At 43.5% G+C, this 24250-nt stretch overlaps 1 protein-coding gene across 3 annotated transcripts in view; it reads right to left on the bottom strand.

The window, feature by feature from the left end:
- Positions 1-1277: 1277 nt before the first annotated feature.
- Positions 1278-24250, bottom strand: part of arap2 (ArfGAP with RhoGAP domain, ankyrin repeat and PH domain 2) — a 396901-nt gene continuing 373928 nt past the window's right edge. For all 3 annotated transcript variants that reach the window (XM_063043320.1, XM_063043318.1, XM_063043319.1), the window contains 2 exons: positions 20370-20501; positions 1278-2762 (listed from right to left, as the gene is read on the bottom strand). In XM_063043320.1, coding sequence (XP_062899390.1) covers positions 2436-2762; positions 20370-20501 — 459 coding nt within the window. In that variant the 3' untranslated portion in view covers positions 1278-2435. The remainder of the gene's footprint in view (positions 2763-20369; positions 20502-24250) is intronic.

Here is a 24250-nt window from a genome sequence, read left to right as displayed (position 1 = left end):
TTTATTTTATTTGCTACTTACCTACATTGGGGCAGTTTACAGTAACCAAATAACAACCAGTGTATCTTCACGAGAGAGTATTTTGCAAAAAAAAAATACACATAGTTATGGGTAATACATGCAAATTCCACTAGGCAAGGTCAGTATCTGTGGCAGTAGAGCTAACTCTTACGCCACCCTGATACTCAACTGAACTTGATCACTATTGTTGAATCTGATTAAAATTATCACAATGGTAATGTAATGGCTTTGGACGGGAAAAAGATGGAGGAAAGATAAACAGTTCTGTTTTAAATTTAAGGGAATGGCAGCAAGTTGAGAGAGATCATAAACTAGTATGTGCCATTAACTGAAATCAACACAGGTGGAAAATTACATTAAGGATCTCTTAACAACCATAACAGGATGACTGGATTACATTACGGTGTAAGAATCTCAGCCTGTTCTTGCGAACTCACACTCTCTGGTATCGTGCAGCAAATGCAACCGTGCTTCGATGTTTGATGATGTTATATATGCTTTAACCAATCCTTTCACCATGGATCCTAGAGACGAACAATGCCTCTTCCTTCCTTGTATTTGCTATTCGCCTTTAATATCTTCTCACTGCTTCCAGCCCAACACCATTACTCTTTAATATGTGGAGAAGTCACAAGGCAAGCCTGAACCAATCACTCACTAATCTTTAAATTTACCAGCTCTGCATCCCTTGTTGTGTCTACTTGTCATGAACGGCAGCACCAAACAACTTTGTTATCAAAGATCTTGCCGTCTGTCTTGGTAGCTTTCATCTGTTGTACCATTAAAATCAAGTTTAATATCACTGGCATATGTCGTGAAATAGGTTGCTTTGCAGCTGCAGTACTTTGCAATACATAAGAATGTTATAAATTACAAGATATATACTGAATAGGTTCTGGGTAAGGTAGGTCCTGTATGTACCAACCCTCTGATGCTGGGTCTCTGGGACAACATTCGTAGTTTGTACCTGTACCAACCTGCTGATCATCTGCAGGGGCTGCTTATGCTTCAGAGGTTATAGAGATAATCAAACTGATTCAAATTCTTTATGATGCTTTTTTGAATTGCTATTAGTGAAGCATATAAATAATGCTTCCATAAGTAATCCATCCATTGTTAAAAATTACAAAAACCTACATACGTGTGCTATATTGACAAGCAGGACACAAGAATTTCACACTTATGTTTGCTTATTTCATCAAGCCTAGGAAATAATTTGATGCAAATTATCAGACTGCAGCAAAAATGTGCATGAATTTACTTTAATAGTTTATCAAACAAAACTTAATTGTTATCAGAACAAAAAACACACTTTTCACAGGATTCACACAAAATTAAAAGACCCAAGTGGCCGTCCAAGCATGATTTCAGTTTGCCATTTTAGGTGCTAAAGGAGACAGCATGATAAATAAAATATGCAGAAAGATGGCAAACACTGGATGATCAATGTCAAAGATCAGAACAAACTGGTGCTGTGAGCTTAATGGCACTTGAAAAAAACAAAAGGAGTTTCTAATCAAGACAATGAACGTGATGAACTGGAGAAATGTAGAGCAAATTCAGGTCATTTTGGCCTGTGAAATCCAGTAATTTAATCATTCACTGTATCCAATACCTTTCCACTTCAATGAACTATACTGCTTTGAACACATCATAGATATCGGCAGTTCAAAATCAATAAATGTATCACAGGTATTTTCATTTGAGTATTTCTAGGTCATAAATGATAATTGTTTTATTTCCAATGCCGTAAAGTTATCCAAATTTCAGCCTGAGATAAAATGACACATCATCAGCACTTTTTTTGGGAGGAAATCACTCAGAGATGAATTATCACTTGTTTTATTTAAGATATATACAGTGAAAATGCAGTGCTAATGCTACAATAGATATATTGAACCAGAACATGACATAGAACAACAAAGTAAATGCGATGTGGTGAACCCTCTTGCACAAATGATTGACAAGAAACATCACAGTCCGTTACCAACATGATATACACCAAGTAAATTAATCTTTGTTCACAGATTGTGCCCAAATAACCTTATTTACTGTGCTTTTATGTACTGAATGTTAGCTTCAGAAATAGCAATAATGGAGTGCTTAGTACCTTTTTAGTAAACACAGAAAGTATCAATTGATATTAATACAATTAAAGCAACATTTGAGAGTGGTGCATTTAAAAGATCTCAAGTGCACCCCCAGAATTGTATTTTGAGTACTTCTACCGATTCAGTGTAGCTTTTAATGTGACACAGTTGGAGTTTGGTCCAAGCTCTTTTAATAATGTAAGAAGCCTAATAAAAAGGGTCACCTCATTACGAAGGTCTTAAATTGGTAATTCTCCATTTAATATCCATATGAAGTCTTCATATTAAAAGGTCTTTCCATCCATATATTAAAAGATGACGCACTTATTCATTTTTTAATGGAGGATTATTTTTTACAAAGACAGTGGTCAGCTCTTGCATTAGTTTTGAATGAAGCTTTGTATCAGCTCCAAAGTACATTCTATTAGTTGTTGCTTCTGTTTGACCAGGACAATGTGTTCCCTGGCGGGGTCTTAACTTTGTGCCACTTTGTGTTACAACAGCTTGACCCGGTCGTAAAGTGCGCTTATTTGGCTCTTGTCCATTGGCAGGCAAAGCCCCTGAGTGTGGTAGGCAGGCAGCCAGGTGATGTGATTTCCCATGTGTATTCTCACGAATTCTCTGATGAAGCAAATCATTCACATTCAACTTCTGCAACAGAAATTAATTATTTAATGGAAGGAATTCAATACTCTGATAGAATGCAATCTCTTTAACATTTTGTCAAAAAATGGATGATGCAGCACTTCAAATACTTCCATGAGTCACTTACATGCAGCAATGAGAAGTGTTAAAGAAGCAAAGAACAATCATGCATGAGAAAGCAGTCAGCAGACTGAACTAGTGCTGGTCCTTTTTAAGGCTACCTATTTAGTCACACTCACCTTCTCCTTGGCAAAGCTTCTGCAATATCTTTCTCTTTTGAATATATATCCATTATATGTTATTTTCAGAAAATGCATATGAAATCAAAAACCCTTGCTGTGTAAATGGCATCTTAAAACTCTGTTTTCTGGTTACTAACCCCTTTCCATTGAAAATATATTATTTTCATTTATTTTATTAAAACTTGATGTTGAACCACTCTATGAAAGTACCTCTTAACTATCTCTGCTCCAAGAAAACCAAACCCATTATCAGCATCTCTGCATACATGAAGTCCCTCGTCCCCAGTACTGTCCTGGTGAATGCTCTTTATACACCCTCTGAACCCTTACATTGTCCTTTATTTTGGTAAGAACTGAAGCAAATACTCCAACCGAGTAGCTACTGAAGGTTGAGTATAATTTCCTAACTTCATATTGCATTGCTTTATTAATATCTCATTAGCTCTTCATGTGGCATTGGATCACCTGGACAATACTAATACATATGTCAGGCTGCTGTTTATTGACTACAGCTCAGCGTTTAACATAATGATTCCTACAGTTCTGTCAAAAAGCTCCAAAACTTAGGCTTCTGTAGCTCCCTCTGAAACTGGATCCTCAACTTCCTCACCAGAAGACCACGGTCTATGCAGATTGGAAATAACATCTCCACCTTACTGATAATCAGCACTGGTGCACCTCAAGGATGTGTGTTTAGCCCACTGCTCTACTCTCTCTACACCCATTACTGTGTGGCTAGGCACAGCTCAAATGCCATTTATAAATTTGCTGACGATAGAACAATTGCTGGCAGAACTTCCAGTGGTGACGAGAAGGCACTCAGGAGCAAGAATGATCAGCCAGCTGAGTGGTGTCACGGCAACAACCTAGCACTTCACATCAGTAAAACCAAAGAAATGGAGAGACAAGGGCAAACTACCATCCGAGTTTCTTTCCTGCGTCCACAGAGTCTCAGTCTGACCCCCTAACTGTAGAGTCCCCTATCACTACTGCTTTCCTCTTCCTTCCCTACCCTTCTGAGCCACTGGGCCAGAATCGCAGCCAGAGGCACGGCCACTGTTGCTTCCCCCAGGTAGGCCGTCCCCCCAACAGTACTCAAACAGGAGTACTTATTGTCAAGGGGTACAGCCACAGGTACTCTCTAGTACCTGACTCTTCCCCTTCCCTCTCCTGACTGTTACCCATTTGTCTGTCTCCCGTGGCCCCAGTGTGATCACCTGCCTGTAACTCCTTTCTACCACCTCCTCACTCTCCCTGACCAGAAGAAGGTCATCGAGCTGCATCTCCAGTCCCCTAACGCGGTTCCTTAGGAGCTGTAGCTCAACACACCGGGTGCAGATATGGCCGTCCGGGAGGCTGGGAGACTCCAGGACCTCCCACATCTGACACCGAGCACAGAAAACCGGCCTCACACACATACTACTTCCTTTCCGCAATTAACACAGGTAAACCTACCTCGCCTCGTTACCGCCTAAGCCCGTTGAGCCAAAGCCCCATCACTCTGTTACCTCTCACTCCACTGACTGCTCTGAACACTGCCCGTTGGTATGGCAGGTTGACGCTGTGGTTAAGGCATATGGTGTATTGGCCTTCATTAATCGTGGAACTGAACTTAGGAGCCGAGAGGTAATGTTGCAGCTATATAGGACCCTGGTCAGACCTCACTATGCTCACTTCTGGTTGCCTCACTATAGGAAGGGTGTGGAAGCCATAGAAATGGTGCAGAGGAGATTTACAAGGATGTTGCCTGGATTGGGGAGCATACCTTATGAAAACAGGTTGAGAGAACTCAGCCTTTTCTCCTTGGAGTGATGGAGGATGAGAGGTGACCTGATGAAGGTGTATAAGATGATGAGAGGCATTGATTGTGTGGATAGTCAAAGGCTTTTTCCCAGGGCTGAAATGGTTGCCACAAGAGGACACAGTTTTAAGGTGCTGGAGAGTAGATACAGAGGCGATGTCAGGAGTAAGGTTTTTACTCAGAGAGTGGTGAGTGTGTGGAATGGGCTGCCGGTAAGGGTGGTGGAGGTGGATACGATAGGGTCTTTTAAGAGACTTTTAGATAGGTACATGGAGCTTCGAAAAATAGAGGGCTATGGGGAAGTCTAGTAATTTCTAAGGTAGGGACATGTTCTGCACAACTTGTGGGCCGAAGGGCCTGAATTGTGCTGCAGGTTTTCTGTGTTTCTAAGGGTACACACACCAGTCCTCAGAGGGATGAGTAGTGGAAAGGGTGCGCAGTTTTGAGTTTCTGAGTGTCAACATCTCTGAGGAGCTATCCTGGGCCTAGCATGTTGATGCAGTTACAAAGAGGGCACGACAGCGGCTATATTTCATTTGGAGTTTGAGGAGATTTGGTATGTCACTAAAAATACTCGCAAATTTCTACAGATGTATTGTGGAGAGCATTCTAACTGGCTACATCTCCTTCTGTTAGTTGGGGGAGGAAGTGGGCACTGCAAAGGATTGAATTAAACTGCAGAAAGTTGTGAACTCAGTCAGCTCCATCATGGGCATTAGCCTCCGAGGTATCCAAGACACCTTCAAGGAGCAATGCCTCAAAACGACAGCACCCAGCATTAAGGACATCCGACACCCAGATCATGCCGTCGTTTTATTTCTACCATCAGGAAGGAGGTACAGGAGCCTGAAGGGACACACTCGATGATTCAGAAATAGCTTCTTTCCCTCTGCCACCAGAACTCTGAATGGACATTGAACTCATGAACACTATTTCACAACTCTCTTTCTCTTTTTGCACTATATATTTAATATAAATCTTTAATATATACATATATACCTACTGGTAATTTACAGTTTTTTATTATTATGCATTACAAAGCACTGCTGCTGCATGACAACAAACTTCATAACATATGCCGGTGATATTAAACTTGATTCTGATTCTGATCCGGCTGTAAGCAACTTTTACCCTCATAACCTATAGTTCCCCTGCTATGTAAAATCTAATTGTGTCTTAAATATATTTAATGACGTAGCTTCTACTGCTTCTCTGGGCAGAGAATTCCACAAATTCACTACCCTCTGGAAAAAGCAGTTTCTCCTCATCTCTGTCCTAAATCTATAACCCTGAATCTTAAGGCCATGTCTCCTAGTTCTCGTCTCACTTACCAGTGGAAACAACTTTCCTGCTTCTATCTGATCTAATTCTTTATTAATATTTTATGTTTCTATAACATCCCCGCTCATTCATCTAAATTCCAGCAAGAATAGTCACAGGTGACTCAATGTGTTGGATCCGGAGGCTAGTGGGGTGGTAGGTGAGGACAAGGGGAACTCTGTCCCTGTTGTGCTGGCAGGAGGATGGGGTGAGAGCCAAAGTGCGGGAAATGGAGGAGATGCGGGTGAGGGCATCATAGCCTCTGGATCCAACACATTATCCTCCGCAACTTCCGCCACCTTCAACAGGACCCCACCACTAAGCACATCTTTCCCTCTCCACCCCTCTCCGCCTTCCACAGGGATCGGTCCCTCCGCGACTCCCTGGTCCACACGTCCCTCCCCATGGATCTCCCACCTGGCACTTATCCTTGTAAGTGCAAGTGCTACACCTGTCCCTACACCTCCTCTCTTGCCACCATTCAGGGCCCCAAACAGTCTTTCCAGCTGAGGCAACACTTCACTTGTGAGTCTGTTGGGGTCATCTATTGCATCCGGTGCTCCTGGTGTGGCCTCCTCTACATCGGTGAAACCCGACGCAGATTGGGGGACCGCTTCGTCGAGCACCTCTGCTCCATCCGCCAAAACAGACAGGATCTCCCGGTAGCCATCCACTTCAACTCTGCTTCCCACTCCCATTCAGATATGTCCATACATGGCCTCCTCTACTGCCATGATGAGGCTAAACTCAGGTTGGAGGAGCAACACCTCATATACTGTCTAGGTAGTCTCCAGCCCCTTGGTATGAACATAGAATTCTCCAACTTCCGGTAATTCCCTCCCCCCTCCCTATGTCACTCTGCCCCCTCCCCCAGCTGCCTACCACCTCCCTCTTGGTTCCGCCTCCTTCTACTACCCATTGTGTTTTCCCCTGTTCTTTCTTCACCTTTCCTGCCTATCACCTCCCTGCCTCCCTTCCCCCACCCCTTTATCTTTTCCCTTACTGGTTTTTCACCTGGCACCTACCAGCCTTCTACTTCCCACCCTCCCCCCACCTTCTTTATAGGGCCTCTGCCCCTTCCCCCTACAGTCCTGACGAAGGGTTCCGGCCCGAAATGTCGACCGATCTTTTCCACGGATGCTGCCCGACCTGCTGAGTTCCTCCAGCGTGTTGTGGGTATTGCTTAGACTCCTGGATTCCATGTAATTCAAATGCTGATAAGTGAATCATTTAAATCTGTGAAACTGTGGCTATTTGCAAATAATATAGGCTCCATTAAGAAAGTACCACAAGAACCTCCCTTGTTTCTGATTACATGCAAAGGACCACCAGTCAATGATTTCATTCTTAGGGCAGTTTTCAATGTGCACAAGATGCAACTAATGGACTGTTCGGGGTCTCATTAGTGGGCTTTATTCTCCTGCACAATTCCTCTGAGACAAGTGAGATCAAATACATCTTTACTCTGTAATTTGGTCTACCTGCCATAGCTGGTTAAATATAGAATGTAAAATCTTGCTCCCATTGTTTCGACATTTTATCTGCCTGGAATTCCAGTGACTTCAGCATCTACATTTGGTCCATTATTACTTTTTCCAACAGAATCACACACTTTATTGTTTCTCAATGATTATCTTGATTGTGAGAGATCATGCCTATGACTTGCTATTCCATTTCAAGCACAGCCTTGAAATTTGTTAGTTTTAACATTAGAACTTCTACCTCAGAACCTTTCTCTTTCACTCTTAGGAATACTAGGAAAGAGTAGGAAATTCAAACTGACAAGGGCATTTTTCTAAATAAAAGCTTGCAGTGTCAGGGAGTATTCTAACACTGGTCTTATTCAGGTACTGCGACATAAATTGTTAAATAAACCAAGTCACAATGGAAAACTTGATTGTAAACTGTCTACACAGTTCAAATCCTTTCAATGGTGCGTTGAAGTAGTACAATAACAGACTGGAAAATAAAGTGTTACAGTACAGAGAAAGTGCAGAGTCCATAGACAGTAGGTACCAGGTCACAACTAGGTAGACTGTGTGGTCAGCAATCCATTGCATCATACTAAGGGAATAATTCAATAGTCTTATAATAGTGGGATAGAAGGTATCTTTGAGCATGCTGACATGTGCTTTCAGGCTTTTGTACCTTCTGCCCAATGGGAGAGAGGAGAAAAGAGTGTCTACAGTGGATGGGATCTTTGATTACGCTGGCTGCTTCACTGAGGCAGTGAGAGATGTAGACAGAATGCCTGGAGGTGAGGCTGGTTTCCACGATGTGCTGAGGTGTTTCCACAACTCTGCATTGTCTTGTGGTCATGTGCAGAGAAGTTACCATCCCAATCCATGATGCACGAGGGAATGGGGACATGCTAAATTTAAGAGCTTTGTTGGCTGCGATGTAAACATGCTTGGACCATTTTGGACAACATGGTTCGACCTGTGTTGCAACAACACAGACAATGGTTGGTCAACAGGTACACTAAATTTGCTAATGACTAATAATTGCTACACTATGTTATGAGGTTTCTTTATGAGGAAAGTTGGAAAAGATAGGGTCTTGGCAATCTGGACATGACAGAACCGTTGGAATTCTCTATACCAAAACGCTCTGGATGTTGAGTCATCAAATTAAAAACACAGATTCTTAGACTCGAAGGAACAAAGGGAGTACTGCGCAGACACAACAGGAACGTTCCTGCACAGGCCCGACAAACAGTTTGAAAAAGCAGCAAGTTTTTCAACGGGAGCTGTTGATTGGTGCACTGCGCAGATGTAACAGGAGTGTTCCCGCACAGGTCCAACAAAGATTTTTGACGGGAAACCCAGTATCTATAAAAGAGAGGTACTGCCTAGCGGAGTAGTCATCCTGGGAGTGCTTGTTGTCGGAGCAGTCTGAGGCAGAGTAGAAAAGCTTTGTCTCAACAGGGTTTCAACGAGAAGGGCAGAGGCAAAGTAAATAGGAGAGGTTGTTCCGTATTTCTTACTTAAATCTAGAGAGAATAGTGTTTATGTCTACAGAGCCGGTATTCTGTTCTGGGTGTCAGATGTGGGATTTCCGGAAGACGCCCAGCCTCGCCAGTGGCCACATCTGCACTAGGTACATCAAGATGCAGCTCCTTAGAGACTGTGTTAGGGAACTGGAGCCTGCATTCGATGACCTTTGGCTTGTTCGAGAAAGTGAAGCAGTGATAAACAGGTGGTAGTCACCCTAAGGCTACAGGGGACAGATCAAAATGGGTGACTGTCAGAAGAGGAAAGGGGGAATGTCAGATAGTGAAGATCATCCCTGTGGTTGTCCCTCTCAACAATAAGCACTCCATTTTGAGTACTGTTGGGGGGGGGGGAACCTACCTGGGGGAAGCAACAGTGGCCGTGCCTCTGGTACTGAGTCTGGCCCTGTGGGTCAGAAGGGGAGGAAACTGAAGGGGATGGCAGCAATAATAGGGGACTCTATTGTCAGGGGGACAGATGGGTGACTCTGTGGATGGAAAAAGGAAACACAGATGGTAGTTTGGCTCCCAGGTGCCAGGGTCCGAGATGTTTCTGGACGTGTCCACAATATCCTGAAAAGGGAGAGTGAGCAACCAGAAGTTGTGGTACATATTAGTACCAATGACATAGAAAGAAAAAGGCAGGAGGTCCTGAAAAGAAGAATATAGGGAGTTAGGAAGGAAGCTGGAAAGCAGGACCTCAAGGGTAGTAATCTTGGGATTCCTGCCTGTGCCACGCGGCAGTGAGGATAGAAATAGAATGAGATGGTGAATAAGTATGTGGCCGAAGAACTGGAGCAGGGGCAGGGATTTATATTTCTGGATAATTGGGACCTCTTCTGGGACAGGTAGGACCTGTACAAAAGGGACAAGTTGCACTTGAATCTGAGGGGGACCAATATTCTTGCAGGCAGATTTACTAGAGCTGTTGGGAATGGTTTAAACTAATATGGCATGGGGATGGGAACCAGTATGATAGAGCTGAGGATGAGCCAGCAGGTTTACAAGTAGATGATGGATGTAACATGAATGTAAGGAAGGACAAGCCAATGATTGGATACAAATGCAGACAGAGCAAAGAATTAAATTGTACCACAGAGGGAAAATTCAATAGGGTGAAGAATGCAGGACTGAAGCTGCTTTATTTAACTGCGCATAGCATTTGGAATAAGGTGGACAAACTTGTGGTGCGATTGGAGATTGGTCGGTAAGACGCTGTGGACATCACTGAGTCATGGCTGAACGAAGGTGATGGTTTGGAGCTTAACATCAAAGGATATACTTTGAATCGAAAGGGCGGGCAGAAAGGCATGGATGGTGGTGTGGCTCTGTTGGTAAGAGGTGGAATTACACCTTTAGAAAGAGGTGACATAAGGTCAGAGAATGTTGAATCTTTGTGGGTGGAGTTCAGAAATTGCAAGGATTAAAAAAAAAACATTATGGGAATCAAATATAGGCCTCCAAATAGTAGCCAAGATGTGGGGTTAAGTTTGCAAAGGCAGCTGGAAAAGGCATGCAACAAGGGTGATGACACAATTGTAATGGGGGACTTCAATATGCAAGGGATTTGGGAAAATCAGGTTGGTGTCGGCTCACAAGAGAGGGAATTTGTAATTTGTTGAATGCCTATGAGGTGGCATTTTAGAGCAGCTTGTGCTTGTGCCTACTCAGGGAAAGGGTATCTGAGATTGGGTGTTGTGTAATAACCCAGATCTTATAAGGGAGCTTAACATGAAGGAACTTTTAGCAGGCAGTGATCATAATATGTTTGAATTCATACAGCAATTTGAGAGGGAGAAGCATAAGTCACATGTATCAGTATCAGAATGCAATAAAGGGAATTACAGTGACATGAGAGAGGAGCTTGCCCAGGTAGATTGGAGGAGGATGCTGGGGGATGACGGCAGAGCAGAGATGGCTGAATTTTCTGGGAATAGTTCACAAGGTGCAGGATAGATATGTCCCACAGAGGAAGATGTTCACAAATGGCAGGGGTAGGCAACCATGGTTGACAAAGGAAGTTAAGGACTGAATAAAAGCCAAGGAAAGGGCATATAAGGCAGCAAAAGTGAGTGGGAAGTTGGATGATTGGGAAGGTTTTAAAATCCAACAAAAGGCAACTAAAAAAGCTATCAGAAGGGAAAAGATTGAACTATGAGGGCAGACTAGCCAATAATATAAAGCAGGATATCAAGTTTTTCAGTGATATAAAGAGTAAAAGGAAGGTGAGAGTTGATATTGGACCACTGGAAAATGATGCTGGTGAGGTAGTAGTGGGGGACAAAGAAATGGTAGATGAACTTAATCGGTACTTTGTATCTGTCTTCACTGTGGAAGACGATAGCAGTGTGCCAGATGTCTGTGAGTGTCAGGGAGCAGAAGTGAGTGCCATTGCTATTACAGAGGAAAAATTCTCAGCAAATTCAAAAGCCTTAAAGTGGATAAGACACCTGGGCCAGATGGACTACATCCCAGAGTCCTGAGAGAGGTTGCTGAAGAGATAACAGATGCATTGGTCATGATATTTCTAGAATGACTTGATTCTGGCATGGTTCCAGAGGACTGGAAGATTGGAAATGTTGCATCACTCTTTAAGAAGGGAGGAAGGCAAAAGAAAGGAAATGACAGGCCAGTAAACCTAACCTTAGTGGTTGGGAAAGTGTTGGAGTCTATTATCAAGGATGAGGTTTTCAGGTACTTGGAGACAAACGATAAAATATGTCAAAGTCAGCATGGGTTCTGTAAAGGGAAATCTTGCATGACAAATCTGTTATAGAGTTATTCAAGGAAATAACAAGCAGGGTAGACAAAGGAGAGGCAGTGGATGTCATTTACTTGGATTTTCAGAAGGTATTTGATAAGGTACCATACATGAGGCTGCTTAACAAGATAAAATCCTATGGTGTTGTAGGACAGATATTGGCATGGATAGTGGAATGGCTGATAGGCAGGAGGCAGCAAGTGGGTATAAAAGGGCCCTTTTCTGGTTGGCTGCTGGTGACTAGTGGTGTTCCTCGGGGGTCAGTACTGGGAACCACTACTTTTCTCATTGTTTATCAATGATTTGGATAATGAAAATGATGGCTCTGTGGCAAAGTTTGTAGATGATATGAAGACAGGTGGAGGGGTAGGTAGTGCTGAGGAAGCAATGCAATTGCAGCAGGACTTAGACAAATTGGAAGAATGGGCAAAGAAGTGGCAGATGGAATACAGTGTTGGGAAATGTATGATAATGCATTTTAGGAAAAGGAACAATAGTGTGGAATATTATCTACAAACGTTTGTAAATGGGTAGAAGGATCAAACACCAGAGGTGCAAAGGAACTTAGAAGTCCTCGTGCAAGACTCCCAGAAAGTTAAATTACAGGTTGAGACCGTGGTAAAGAAGGCAAATGCAATGTTGGCATTTATTTCATGGGGAATAGAATATGAAAGCATGGAGATAATGCTGAGTCTTTATAAGACACTAGTCAGGCGGTGCTTCATCTTCCTCTTCACCTCTGTTCTAAAGGGACATCCCTCTATTCTGAGGCTGCGCTCTCTAATCTTGCACCCCATCTAAAGGAAACATTCTCTCCACGTCCACTCTCTCTACGCTTTTCAATATTCAATAGGTTTCAACAAGATACCCCTCATTCTATGAAACTCCTTGATACAGACACAGAGCAAAATCCTACTCGGGATTTTTGGATTCATTCTCGTGAACCTCCTCTGGACCTCCTTAAATGCCAGCACACCTTTTCTTAGGTATGGGGTAGAGCAGCTGGTAGAATGTGCGACCAACAACAACTTGAGACTCAATGTGAACAAGACCAAAGAGATGACTGTGGACCAGGCTGACCACTCCTCACTGCACATACACAGCTCCTCCAAGGAGACAGTTAGGACCACCAGATTTCTGAGAGTGCACATAAAAGACGATCTCACTTGGTCCCTCAGCACCACCACTTTGGTCAAGAGCGCACAGCAGTGTCTCCACTTCCTGAGGATACAGAGCTGAGTGAACCCCATTTCCCCTCATTCTAACCACTTTTTTTTACAGGAGCACCATCGAGGGTGTCCTGACCAACTGCAACACAGGCCAGGCCGTAAGACTACTGAACTCTCTGTCACTACCTAGGTCTCATCACGCATGAAGCATCAGTAGTCTTACACTGTTTAATTTTTAATGGGTGTTATAAATGCACATGATTTGTTAATTTATTTACAGTACTACTACTTTGGTTCCTTAAGGTTGTTATAGCTGGGGGTGGTACTTGGGATAAGCTCCCACTACCTTTTAAATGCTCCCAATGGTGTGCACCTCAAATAGCCTCTGACAACCAAGTCAAGCTCCTGGCCTTCATGTGTAGCTTAGCTCCAAAGCCCGGCAGAATCATTCCTACCGACAGGAGAAGGGGCAAAGGCAGGCTCCTGGTGCCTTAAAACCAGTCACTTCAGGTAGATAGGGCTCCTCAGCCGTGGTTGGCAGCTCATCTAGGAAAAGGAAAGCTCTGATCTCAAACATCTGCTGGCTTGCAGAATAAACACTGAGGGAAAATCCGGAGCTGGAATCCCTAGAGCAGTCCTACATTGAATTCAATGCTGACTGGCAACACCTGCAATGCTGCTGGTGCTAAACTGTATCTGTCCCTGGATAGGTCGACTCTGACAAACAGAGGCCTCAGTCTAGTACTTTACGAGTTATGTGTGACTTACATGTTGTTTCATTTAGCAGTATACAGGTGTATGGTTGAATGAGAACAAACTGAACTTGAACTTGAAAACTGCTTGTAATACTCCAAGACACCTCCCGTAAGTTGGCTGCGTGTTCGATTGTATCGTCTTTTACAGGTTCAACTAAAGGTATTAGTGTCATTTATAAACATTTTTTATGATCGCAAGACCCTGCCGGACATTAACAACTTAAAGTACTACAGGTCCACCCCGTCAGCGAGTTGCTCGTTGGCGGAGAAAATGAAGGAGCTGGACTTGGTGTGGATCGTGCTGATGCCTGTAACAGAGTGGCGTCCGTGCACGAAGGAGATGTGCAGCCTAACAACAAGTGATCATCTTAGTCGCTTTTCTTGTGATCGCAAGACACTGTTGGACATTGTTAAGGTGGATTGCTGCAAGTCCGATTCACTGATTTACAGATGGACAGCGGGGGTGGGAGCCGCATGCCCTGGGTGGGAGTGCGGACTAAGCCTCAAGCTGCAGTGTTGCCTGTTTACAGCTGCCCAGGGGAGAGGATGCGCGACGCTGGAGGCAGTGTGGTATGGTGTCCAAGCTGCACTTCGTGCTGCCCGCAATGTTTGCTTAGCAGAAGACAAGCTGTACCGTGTTTGACTGCAGATTTCTGAAACATTCATGAACTCAGGGTCTTGGACCATATTTTTTGTGTGCAACTGTATTTTTACCGATAACTTAATATACTACATGTGCCTTGTGCTGTGTATGGCTGTTGGTACTGCGTTTTGCATCTTGGCCCCGGAGTAGTGCTGTGTGCATTCGTATAACATAATCAATCTATACTCATCACCCTTTTTAATTTTGCCCCATGTTACGTTTAACTCATCCCTCTGACTGCAATTTTGCTCTATCATCTGCCTATTCTTCCTCACAGTCTCATTACACACTGCAACCAGCTGTATACCAACCGTCCCATCCTTGGCCCTATCACTCTGCTTCCCCTCGCTGGGCCAAATACGTTTATACCTTCCCTGACAACTCTGAGATCTACAGCAAGCCTGCTCGAAATGATATTACTTTCCCTCCAGTTCAGGTGTAACCGTTTTTGTTTTACAGGTCATACCTACCTCAGAAAAGATCCAAGTGATCCAGAAATCTGAAACCCTGCCCTCTGCACCAATTCAGCCATGCATTCATCTCCAAATTACCCTATTCTTACCCACTTTGGCACGAGGCAAAGACAGCAATAAAGAGATTACACCCTGGAGGGCTTATTTTTCAGCTTTCTACCCAATTCCCTATATTCTCTTCAGGACCTGAACCCTTGTCCTGCCTATGCCATTGGTACCAATATGTACCATGACTTCCAATTGTTCACCCTCCCTCTTTAGAATGCTGTATACCCAATCTGAGACATCACTGACCCTGGCACCAGGGAAGCAACATACCATCCAGGTTTCTCTTTCATGTCCACAAAACCTGCTGTCTGCTCCTTCAACACTACTGCAGTCCTCTTCTCTCCCCTTCCCATCTGAACTGCAGTGGGAGACTCAGTGGGAAAGACCCAGTCACTTCCCCCGGTGAAGAATACTCTGCACCATCTGTCTATTCCCTTTTCCTCTCCTGACTGTCACCTGCCTCCTGCATCTTAGTGGTGACCTACCTCGTTGTACCTCCTTTCAATAAACTCCTCATTCTCCCCTATGGGCCAAAGGTCATCCAGCTGCAGCTCCAGGTCCTTAGCACCCTGCTGGCCCTCTTCAAACCAGGAGGACAAACTAACAAGAGTGAAGGCAGCTCACCTCTGAAGATTAATTCATTTGCTGACACAATTCCTCATCATTTGAGGAAGGCAAGAGGGAAAGTGGGGTGATGTGGGTGACTTTGAAGGAAATCCTGGTTGTCAGGGAAGCTCTTATCCTTTTTCAAGGAAATTAAAAAATGGTATCCAGAAAGGGAGTGAGAAAAAGCAAATAATACTGTGAAGTAATTTCAGGGAAGTATATTTAATAACCTATACTGTTGATTGCACTAAACAGACAGTCTCATTAAGAATTGTCTGTTAAACCACAAATGATCTATCTTTCCCAAGTGTTATAGCACTGGTGCAAAGTGATATAGCTCTAGGCTTTAATCTCATTATCAGAACATGGGCAAAGCATATCAACTGGTACTTCACACAAAATGCTGGAAGAAATCAGCTTGTCAGGCAGCATCTATGGAAATGAATAAACAGTCAACATTTCAGGCGTGATAATTCATCAGGACTGGAAAGGAAGGGAAGAACACGCCAGAATAAAAATGTTGGGGGTGGGGTGCGGAGAAGGAGTATAGTCAGAAGCTGGTAGTTGAAGCCTTGTGGGAAGGTAAAATAACAGCTGGAAAGGAAGGAATCTGATGGGAAAGGAAAGTGGACCATGGGAGAAAGGGAAGAAGGAACCAAGGGGAGGTGATAGGCAGATGAAAAGAGGTAAGAGGCTAGAGTGGGGAATAGAAGAAGAGGGGAGGGGAGGTATTTTTTTTACTGAAAGGAGAAATCAATGTTTATGCAATCAAGTTGGAGGGTACCCAGACAGAATATGAGGCCTTGCTCCTTCACCCTGAGGGTGGCCTCATCTTGGCACAAGAGGCAGACAGAGACCGACGTGTCGGAACAGGAATGGAAAAACGGAATTAAAATGGTTGGCTACAGGAAATTCTGCTTTTGGTGGATGGAACAAAGGTGCTCGACAAAGCAGCCCCCCAATTTATGATGGTTTCACCAGTGCAGAAGAGGCTACAACAGGAGAACTGAATACAATAGACGACTCGCTAAGATTCACAGGTGAAGTATTGCCTCACCTGGAGGGACAGTTTGGGCCCTGAATGGAGGTGAGGGAGGAGGTAAATTCACAGGTGTAACCCTTATTACGCTTGCGGTATGAGTGCCAGGAAGGGAGATTTGTGGGGATGAACGGATGGACAAAGGAATCATGGAGGGAGTGATCGCTGCAGACAGCGGAGAGTGCTGGGGAGGTAGAGATACTTTTAGTGGTAGGAACCCTTTCAAGGTAGCAGAAGTTCTAGAGAGTGATGTGTTGGATGCAGAGGCTCATGTGGTGGTAGGTTAGGACAAGAGGATCTCTATCCCTGTTAGGGTGGTGGGAAGATGGTGCAAGCGTGGATGTTTGGGAAATAGAGAAAATCCCAGATAGAGGGCAGCATCAACGGTGGAGGTAAGGAAACATCATTCTTTGGAGGAGGAGATCATCTCCGATGCCCTGGAAAGGAAAGCCTTTTGAAGAAGGAGGACTTGTACTCGTTCCTTTCCAACATGGCGGGTGCCTATTGATGAGACAAACTCTATGCTTCAGGACAGTTTTGAACAGGCTAGTGGCAGGTGTTCAAGGAGAATGACACAGACCTTGAGAAATGTGCCTTATCTTTCTCTGATGACATCTATAAGTTTGTAGGCACCATTGGAACTTTGAGAATGGTCATCTCATGGCCCTACCAGAAACCCTGGCTGAATGCAGAGATGTGCTCCTACAAGAAGTCCAGAACACTGCCTTCAAGTCTGGAGACAGAACAGCTCTCAGTGTAGCCAGGCAAGTTCTCTTCTTAGACATCAAAAGGACAAAGACCATCCACACACAAAAAATACACAAACACCTGTCTGATAACAATGCCCAGCGTATTAAGCTGGGCATCAACGGCATTACTGACCACGCAAGGAAAAACAGCATTGAATGTACCAATGACTACTCCCTCCTTGATGCTCTAAACAACTTTTATTCTTGCTTCAAGGCATACAACAACGCCAACCATGAAAGCTACCCCTCTTTCAGGTGAGCAGCTGCCGACACGAGAAGGACTCTGCAGAGAATCAATCCCCATAAAGCTTCCAGGCCAGAGAGCATCCCAGGCCGAGTACTCAGGGAGTGTGCACACCAGCTCACAGATGTCTTCATAGACATTTTCAACACTTCACTCAGCCAGACTTCTGTCCCCACATGCTTCAAATTAGCCATCATCATCCCTGTACCAAAGAACTCCACACCATCAGAACTAAACGACTACCACCCATGGCACTGACACCAATCATCATGAAGTGCTTTGAATGGCTGGTAATGGCACACATCAAAAACTCCATTCCTGCCACACTGAACACTCATCAATAAGCTCACCAACAGAACTGCTCTACGACAGATGCCATGGTATCTGTCATGACACACCTAGAAAACAAGGACACTTACATCAGAATGCTGTTTCTGGACTTCAGTTTGGTGCTCGACACTACTGTGCCACAAACCTTACTGAACGAACTCCTGCTCCTCAGTCTAAATACACCACTGGGCAACTGGATGTTGGACGTTCTAACCAAGAGACCACAGGTAGTCAGGATGCGCAATCAGTCCTCCCTGCCCAGCACCCTGAACTTGGGTGCCCCCCACCCCAGGGCTGTGTGCTGAGCCCACTGCTGTACATTCTGCTCACACACGACTGCAGGGCCAAACATCCGAGTAATCACATTGTCAAGTTCGCCGATAGCACTCATACCAACAATGATGAGATGGCCTACATAGAGGAGGTGGAAGATTTGGAAGCCTGGTGCCAGGCAAATAATCTCTTCCTCAATGACAACAAGATAAAAGAGGTGGTTACTGACTTCAGGTGAACTGGCGCCACTCACACCCCTCTTTACATTAGCAACACGTCTGTTTCAGACTCCTGAGAGTGCACATCCCACACAACCTCTCAAGGTCACAGACAGAACCTTGACAAGCAAGAAAGCTCTCCAACACTTCTATTTTCTGTGGAGACTGAAGAGAGCTGGACTACGCACACCAATACTCCCGATCTTCTACTTTCGTGCAGTATCTGAACATGATGCATCACTGCATGGTACAGAAAGTGTACTGCAGCAGATAGGAAGGCTGTACAACGGGTAGTCAAAACTGCCCAACGCATCACCGACACCAGCCTACACACTATCAACAACATACCACAGAAAGGTAGGTGATCATGGTCTTTCCATCACCATGATTGTTCTTGGCAAATTTTTCGACAGAAATGGTTTGCCATTGCCTTTTTCTGGGCAGTATCTTTATGTGATGGGCGACCCCAGCCATTATCAATACTCTTCAGGTCTGCTTGGCAAAAGTGGTCACATAACCAGGACTTGTGATATGTACCAGTTGTTCGTACAACCATCCAGCTACTCCCATGTTATGTGACCCTAATTGGGGGGCTAAGCAGGTGCCACACCTTGTCCAAGGGAGACTTGCAGGCTAGTGGAGGGACAGAGTGCCTTACACTGTCTTTGGAAGAGACAAGTCTCCACCCCACCATCCAACAGCACATAGCAAACACACAATTCAGAAAGGTGCCGCGAAAAGGCCAGGAATATCATGAAGGATCCTAAGCACCCTGCTCATGAACTGTTTAGGTCCACTCCCATCTGGGAGGAGGCTACGTAACATTCATGCCATGACCACCAGACTCAAAAATGGTTAACTTCCCCGGCAGTAAGGCTGATCAACACCTCCATCCACCACTGCACACCACCACTTTAACATTTCCTGTCAGAAGCAACTTATGTACAGACATACCTATGCCTAGTGTTACTTTCTGGACATGCAATCAATGTATACAAGCTATCTTATACATTTATATTTATTGTGTTTTAAATTATTGTGTTCCTTATCTTATTGTATGCTTTTATGCTGCGTCGGATCCAGAGTAATAATTATTTTGTTCTCCTTTAAAGCTTTGTATTGGAAATGACATTAAACAATCTTGATACTACCAAAGATAATGTGTATGCCATTCTTGCCTGCTGTATCTGACAATTCAGTTGTTAGGAAAGCAATGCAGGATAGACTCATTTATTTTATTGATTCAGGTGATCAAACCATGAGCAAGCTTTGCAACAACAAACAAAATAAGGAGAAGAAAAAGGAATGATACACTGCTAATTGTCTATAAACAATGAAATTTGTCAAGATAGTTTTAAGTAAATGGCAGCTGATAGCTAAGCAATAGATCTTTAGCACAAAAGCTAATGATTATGAAGAATTTCAATATTACTTTCATAACAATCTATTGTTGCACACAAGTTATTTCTCTCCATTTATGAAAATAGAATATATACTCTGAGCAAGATTTATATCAAGTAAATTAATAGTGTTAATTTTGAAAAAATTATTAAAATTAACTAAATCAATAAAACTAAAATACTAAATTATGTATAATTTTTGAGATCATTCAGCTAATGATGAACGCACACTAGAGAATATTTAAAACATCATTAGACCATAAGTAAATCACAAAGGTTGTCAAATTGTACAAACAATCATTAAGGAACTATTTAATGTTTCAGTATATGAAACATGACAAACGTAAAACTTATCTAAAATGTGACATCTGTTAATAACATCCTTATCCAATACAAGATTCAGACAAGTTCATGAATCTTTACATAGGGTATCACTTTGCAAACTGTGGGAACGTGTGATGACCTGGATTGGAATTAAACCTGGCTTTGAATTAACATGCCTGATCAACATGAATTGTGAGAAGGGGAATTATTAAAGCAAACAACCTACTTGTATTGGTTCTATTTTCCTTCTATTGGTTGATTCTTGGATCGGAGTGGTACCCATAGCCCCTGGCTTTGCAGTCATCATCACCGATGAAATGTGCAACTTTCCATCTGGAGGCCAAAGATCACTCTCATGCTGCAAAACAAAAATGTTCACCGATATAAAGTCAATTATTCACTTTCTCAATCAAGTTCAGGTAAAACTACAAAGTCATTAGTTGTCATTTCCATCTCTAAATCAGAACATGGGAACAATAAGTTGCATTTATAGAATGCTTTTTATTAAAAACATAATTAGAATTTTAATGATAGAAGCATTACCGAGCTCAACATTGAGTCACAATTGGACAGATCACCAAAAACATGCTCAAAGAGAGCTAGAGGAAGGCAGAATGATTTGGAATTGCAGGGGTTCTGGTCTTAGGAGGCAAAGGAAAGATCAACAACAACACAGCTTTTATTTTTAGTAAGGCTGGTAATGCAGAAAAAAAATGAAATCGCAGGGTTGCAGAGATGGAGATTACGGTGTGGGAATGACAAGAGTGAGTATGGATGGTTGGGGGAACGGGGGTGAATTTGAAAATAACTAGCACTGTAATACACACGAGAAGTGCTGGTGAACGCAGCAGGCCAGGCAGCATCTGTAGGAAGAAATACAGTACTAGCACTGTGTTGCTTTGTCACAGGAGAGGTTCTGTGTGCCAATGAAGACTCACTAAACCCACCACTTGAAGAACTTGATGGCTATCATCTTCAGCCTGAAAATCCCTCAATCATGTTGCAAGGACATAATACAAGACCTCAAAGCAAACTGCATCCCTGTGGAAAAAAAACACTCTCTACCATAGAGATACTTATCCAGAAATACCCACAATAACGATTTCTGTTACTTCAGCCTTAGCCCCCAATCTGACTGCACTACAAACATTCTACCCTCGTCCACCCCACACAGGAGTCTAACTTCTAAAGTTAAGATGATGAACAGGATTCTCACAGTCCATTATTTTGTCTATTCATGTTTTGGCAGTGAGGAGTAGGAGGGAAGCCACCCACAAAGAAGGGGGTGGGACTTCATTGCACCCTGCTAGACTCAATACCATTCTCCTCATGACTGTAAAGGAAAAAATCTGACAGGCAGAGGCTATGCAGAATCTGTCAGGTATTCTGACGAACAATGTTTCATTGTGACTACGACATCCCATTAATGGCACTTTCATCAACTCCTCTGCACTTACTTCACAAACTTATTTTGTGTGGAATTGCCCAACCTTTATTGTATTATCTTCACAGGAATATCAGGAGAGGCCTTCTGCTCTCTCCCTCCACAGAACAAAGGAGAACAAACTAGATCAAAAGGCTGAAGAGAGGGATAATGATGGCAAAGACTACAGTGCTTTAATAGGTTGGAGAGGAAACATATCAACTCCTGCCTGAGGAACAACTTGGTTTTGCAACAGGTCAACATCCATTTTGCTGGCTCTCCACTCAGTTCTGTAACATCTGTACAGTGAAGATGCTCTTCATTAACTACAGCTCTGCAAGCAATACAAAATTATGAGGGGCATAGATATGGTAAATACAAGCTGGCTTTTTTCACTGAGGTTGGGTAGGACTACAATCAACGTTCATGGGTTAAAGGTGAAAGATGAGAAGCTTAAGGGCAACATGAGGGGAAAGTTCTTCACTCAGAGGGTCGTGACAGTGTGGAATGAGCTACCTGCACAAGTGGTGCATGCGAGCACAATTATAACATTTAGGAGAAGTTTGGATAGGTACACGGACAGTAGGGATGTGGAAGGCTATGGTCCCGGTGCAGGTCGATGGGAGTAGGCAGTTTAAATGGTTTGGGTATGGACTAGATGGGCTGAAGGATATATTTCTGTCCTGTACTTCTCTATGACTCTATCATCCCCTCAAAACTAATCATTAAGCTCCAAGATCTAGGCCTCAATACCTCCTTGTGCATCTGGATCCTCGATTTCCTCACTTCAAAGTTCAAGGTTCAAAGTAAAAGTTATTATCAGAGTGCATACATGTCACCACATACAACCCTGAGATTCTTTTTCTGTGGGCATACTTAGCAAATCTATAGAACAGTAACTGTAAACTGTAAACATCAGGAACTGTTAACTGTAAACAAACGGTGCAAATGCAGATATAAACAAACAGCAATAAGTAATGTGCATGTAATAACAATAAAACAGAGTCATTAAATGAGTGAAGCTATCCCCTTTTGTTGAAGAGCCTGATGATTGAGGGGTAGTAACTGTTCTTGAACCTGGCGGTGGGAGTCCTAACGCACCTGATGGCAGCAATGAGAAAACAGCATGGCCTGAGTGGAGAGGATCTTTGATGATGGATGTTGCTTTTCTACAGTGACATTTTATGTAGGTGTGCTCAATGGTCGGGAGGGTTTTACCCGTGATGAGCCGGGCTGGATCCACTACCTTTTGTAGGATTTTCCACTCAAAGGCACTGGTGTTCTCATATCAGGCCGTAATGCAGCCAGTCAGCACACTTTCCACTACACATCTATAGAAGTTTGCCAAGGTTTTCAATGGCATGCCAAACCTCTGCAGATTCCTGAGGAAGTAGAGGTGCTGTCATGCTTTCTTTGCAATTATACTTGTATGATGGGTCAAGGACAGGTCCTCTGAGATACTAGCACCCAGGAATTTAAAGTTACTGACCCTCCCCCCCTTTGATCCTCTGATGATGACTGGCTCATAGACCCCTAGTTTCCCTCTCTGAAGTCTACAATCAGTTCCTTGGCCTCAGAAAGGATGTGTTGTCATTGGAGAGAGTCCAGAAGAGGTTCACGAAGATGATTCTGGGAATGAAGGGGTTAACCTATGAGGAGCATTTGGCTGCTTTGGGCCTGTACTCAGTGGAATTTAGAAGAATGTGTAGGGATATCATTGAAACCTACCAAATGTTGAAAGGACTAGATAGGGTGGATGTGGAGAGGATGTTTCCTATGGTGGGGGTATCGAGAACTCGAGAGCACAGCCTCAAATTTAGGGGCAGCCTTTTAGAACTGAGGTAAGTAGGATTTTTTTTAACCAAAGGGTAGTAAATCTGTGCCACAGATTGCGGTAGAGGCCAGGTCCGTGGGTGTATTTAAGGTCGAAGTTGATCCCTTTCTGATCAGTCAGGGCATCAAAGGATATGACGAGAAGGCAGGTGTATGGGGTTGAGTGGGATCCAGGATCAACCATGATGGATTGGAGGAGCAGACTCAACAGGCTGAATGGCCTAATTCTGCTCCTGTCTTATGGTCTTATTGACATTGAGTGAGAGGTTGTTATAAAACCACTCAGCCAATTTCTCAATCTTCCTCTTGTATGCTGATTGCTGATCTTGCAAACCCCAGTCCGTTCGGATTGGCAACAACATCTCCTCCACAATCACCATCAGTACAGATGCATTACAAGGCTGTGGGCTTAGCCCCTGCTCAAATCACGTGAAACTTATGACTGTGAGGAAAAGTACAGCTCCCATGCCATATTTAAGTTTGCTGACAACACCACTGTTGAGGGTCGAATCGAAGGTAGTGACAAATCAGTGTATAGGAGGGAGAATGAAACTCTGGCTGAATGAACTCTGGCACAACAACAACCTCTCACTCAATGTCAGTAAAGTCAAAGAGCCAGTTACTGAATTGGAGAAATTGGATGTCCATGTGACAGTCCTCATAGGGTATCAGAGGCAGAGAGAATCAGCAACTTTAAATTCCTCGGTGCTATCATTTCACAGCATCTGTCTTGGATGCAGCACGTAAGTGCCAGGACAAAGAAGGCATGGCAGCATCTCAACTTTCTTAGAAATTTACGCAGATTCAGCTTGTCATCTAAAAACCTGACAAATTTCCATAAGTGCGCGATG

This window comes from Mobula hypostoma, chromosome 3 (assembly GCF_963921235.1).
Source record: "Mobula hypostoma chromosome 3, sMobHyp1.1, whole genome shotgun sequence".
Taxonomy (NCBI): domain Eukaryota; kingdom Metazoa; phylum Chordata; class Chondrichthyes; order Myliobatiformes; family Myliobatidae; genus Mobula; species Mobula hypostoma.
The sequence above is the reverse complement of the archived record's forward strand: the minus strand, read 5'-3'. Positions and strand labels throughout refer to the sequence as shown.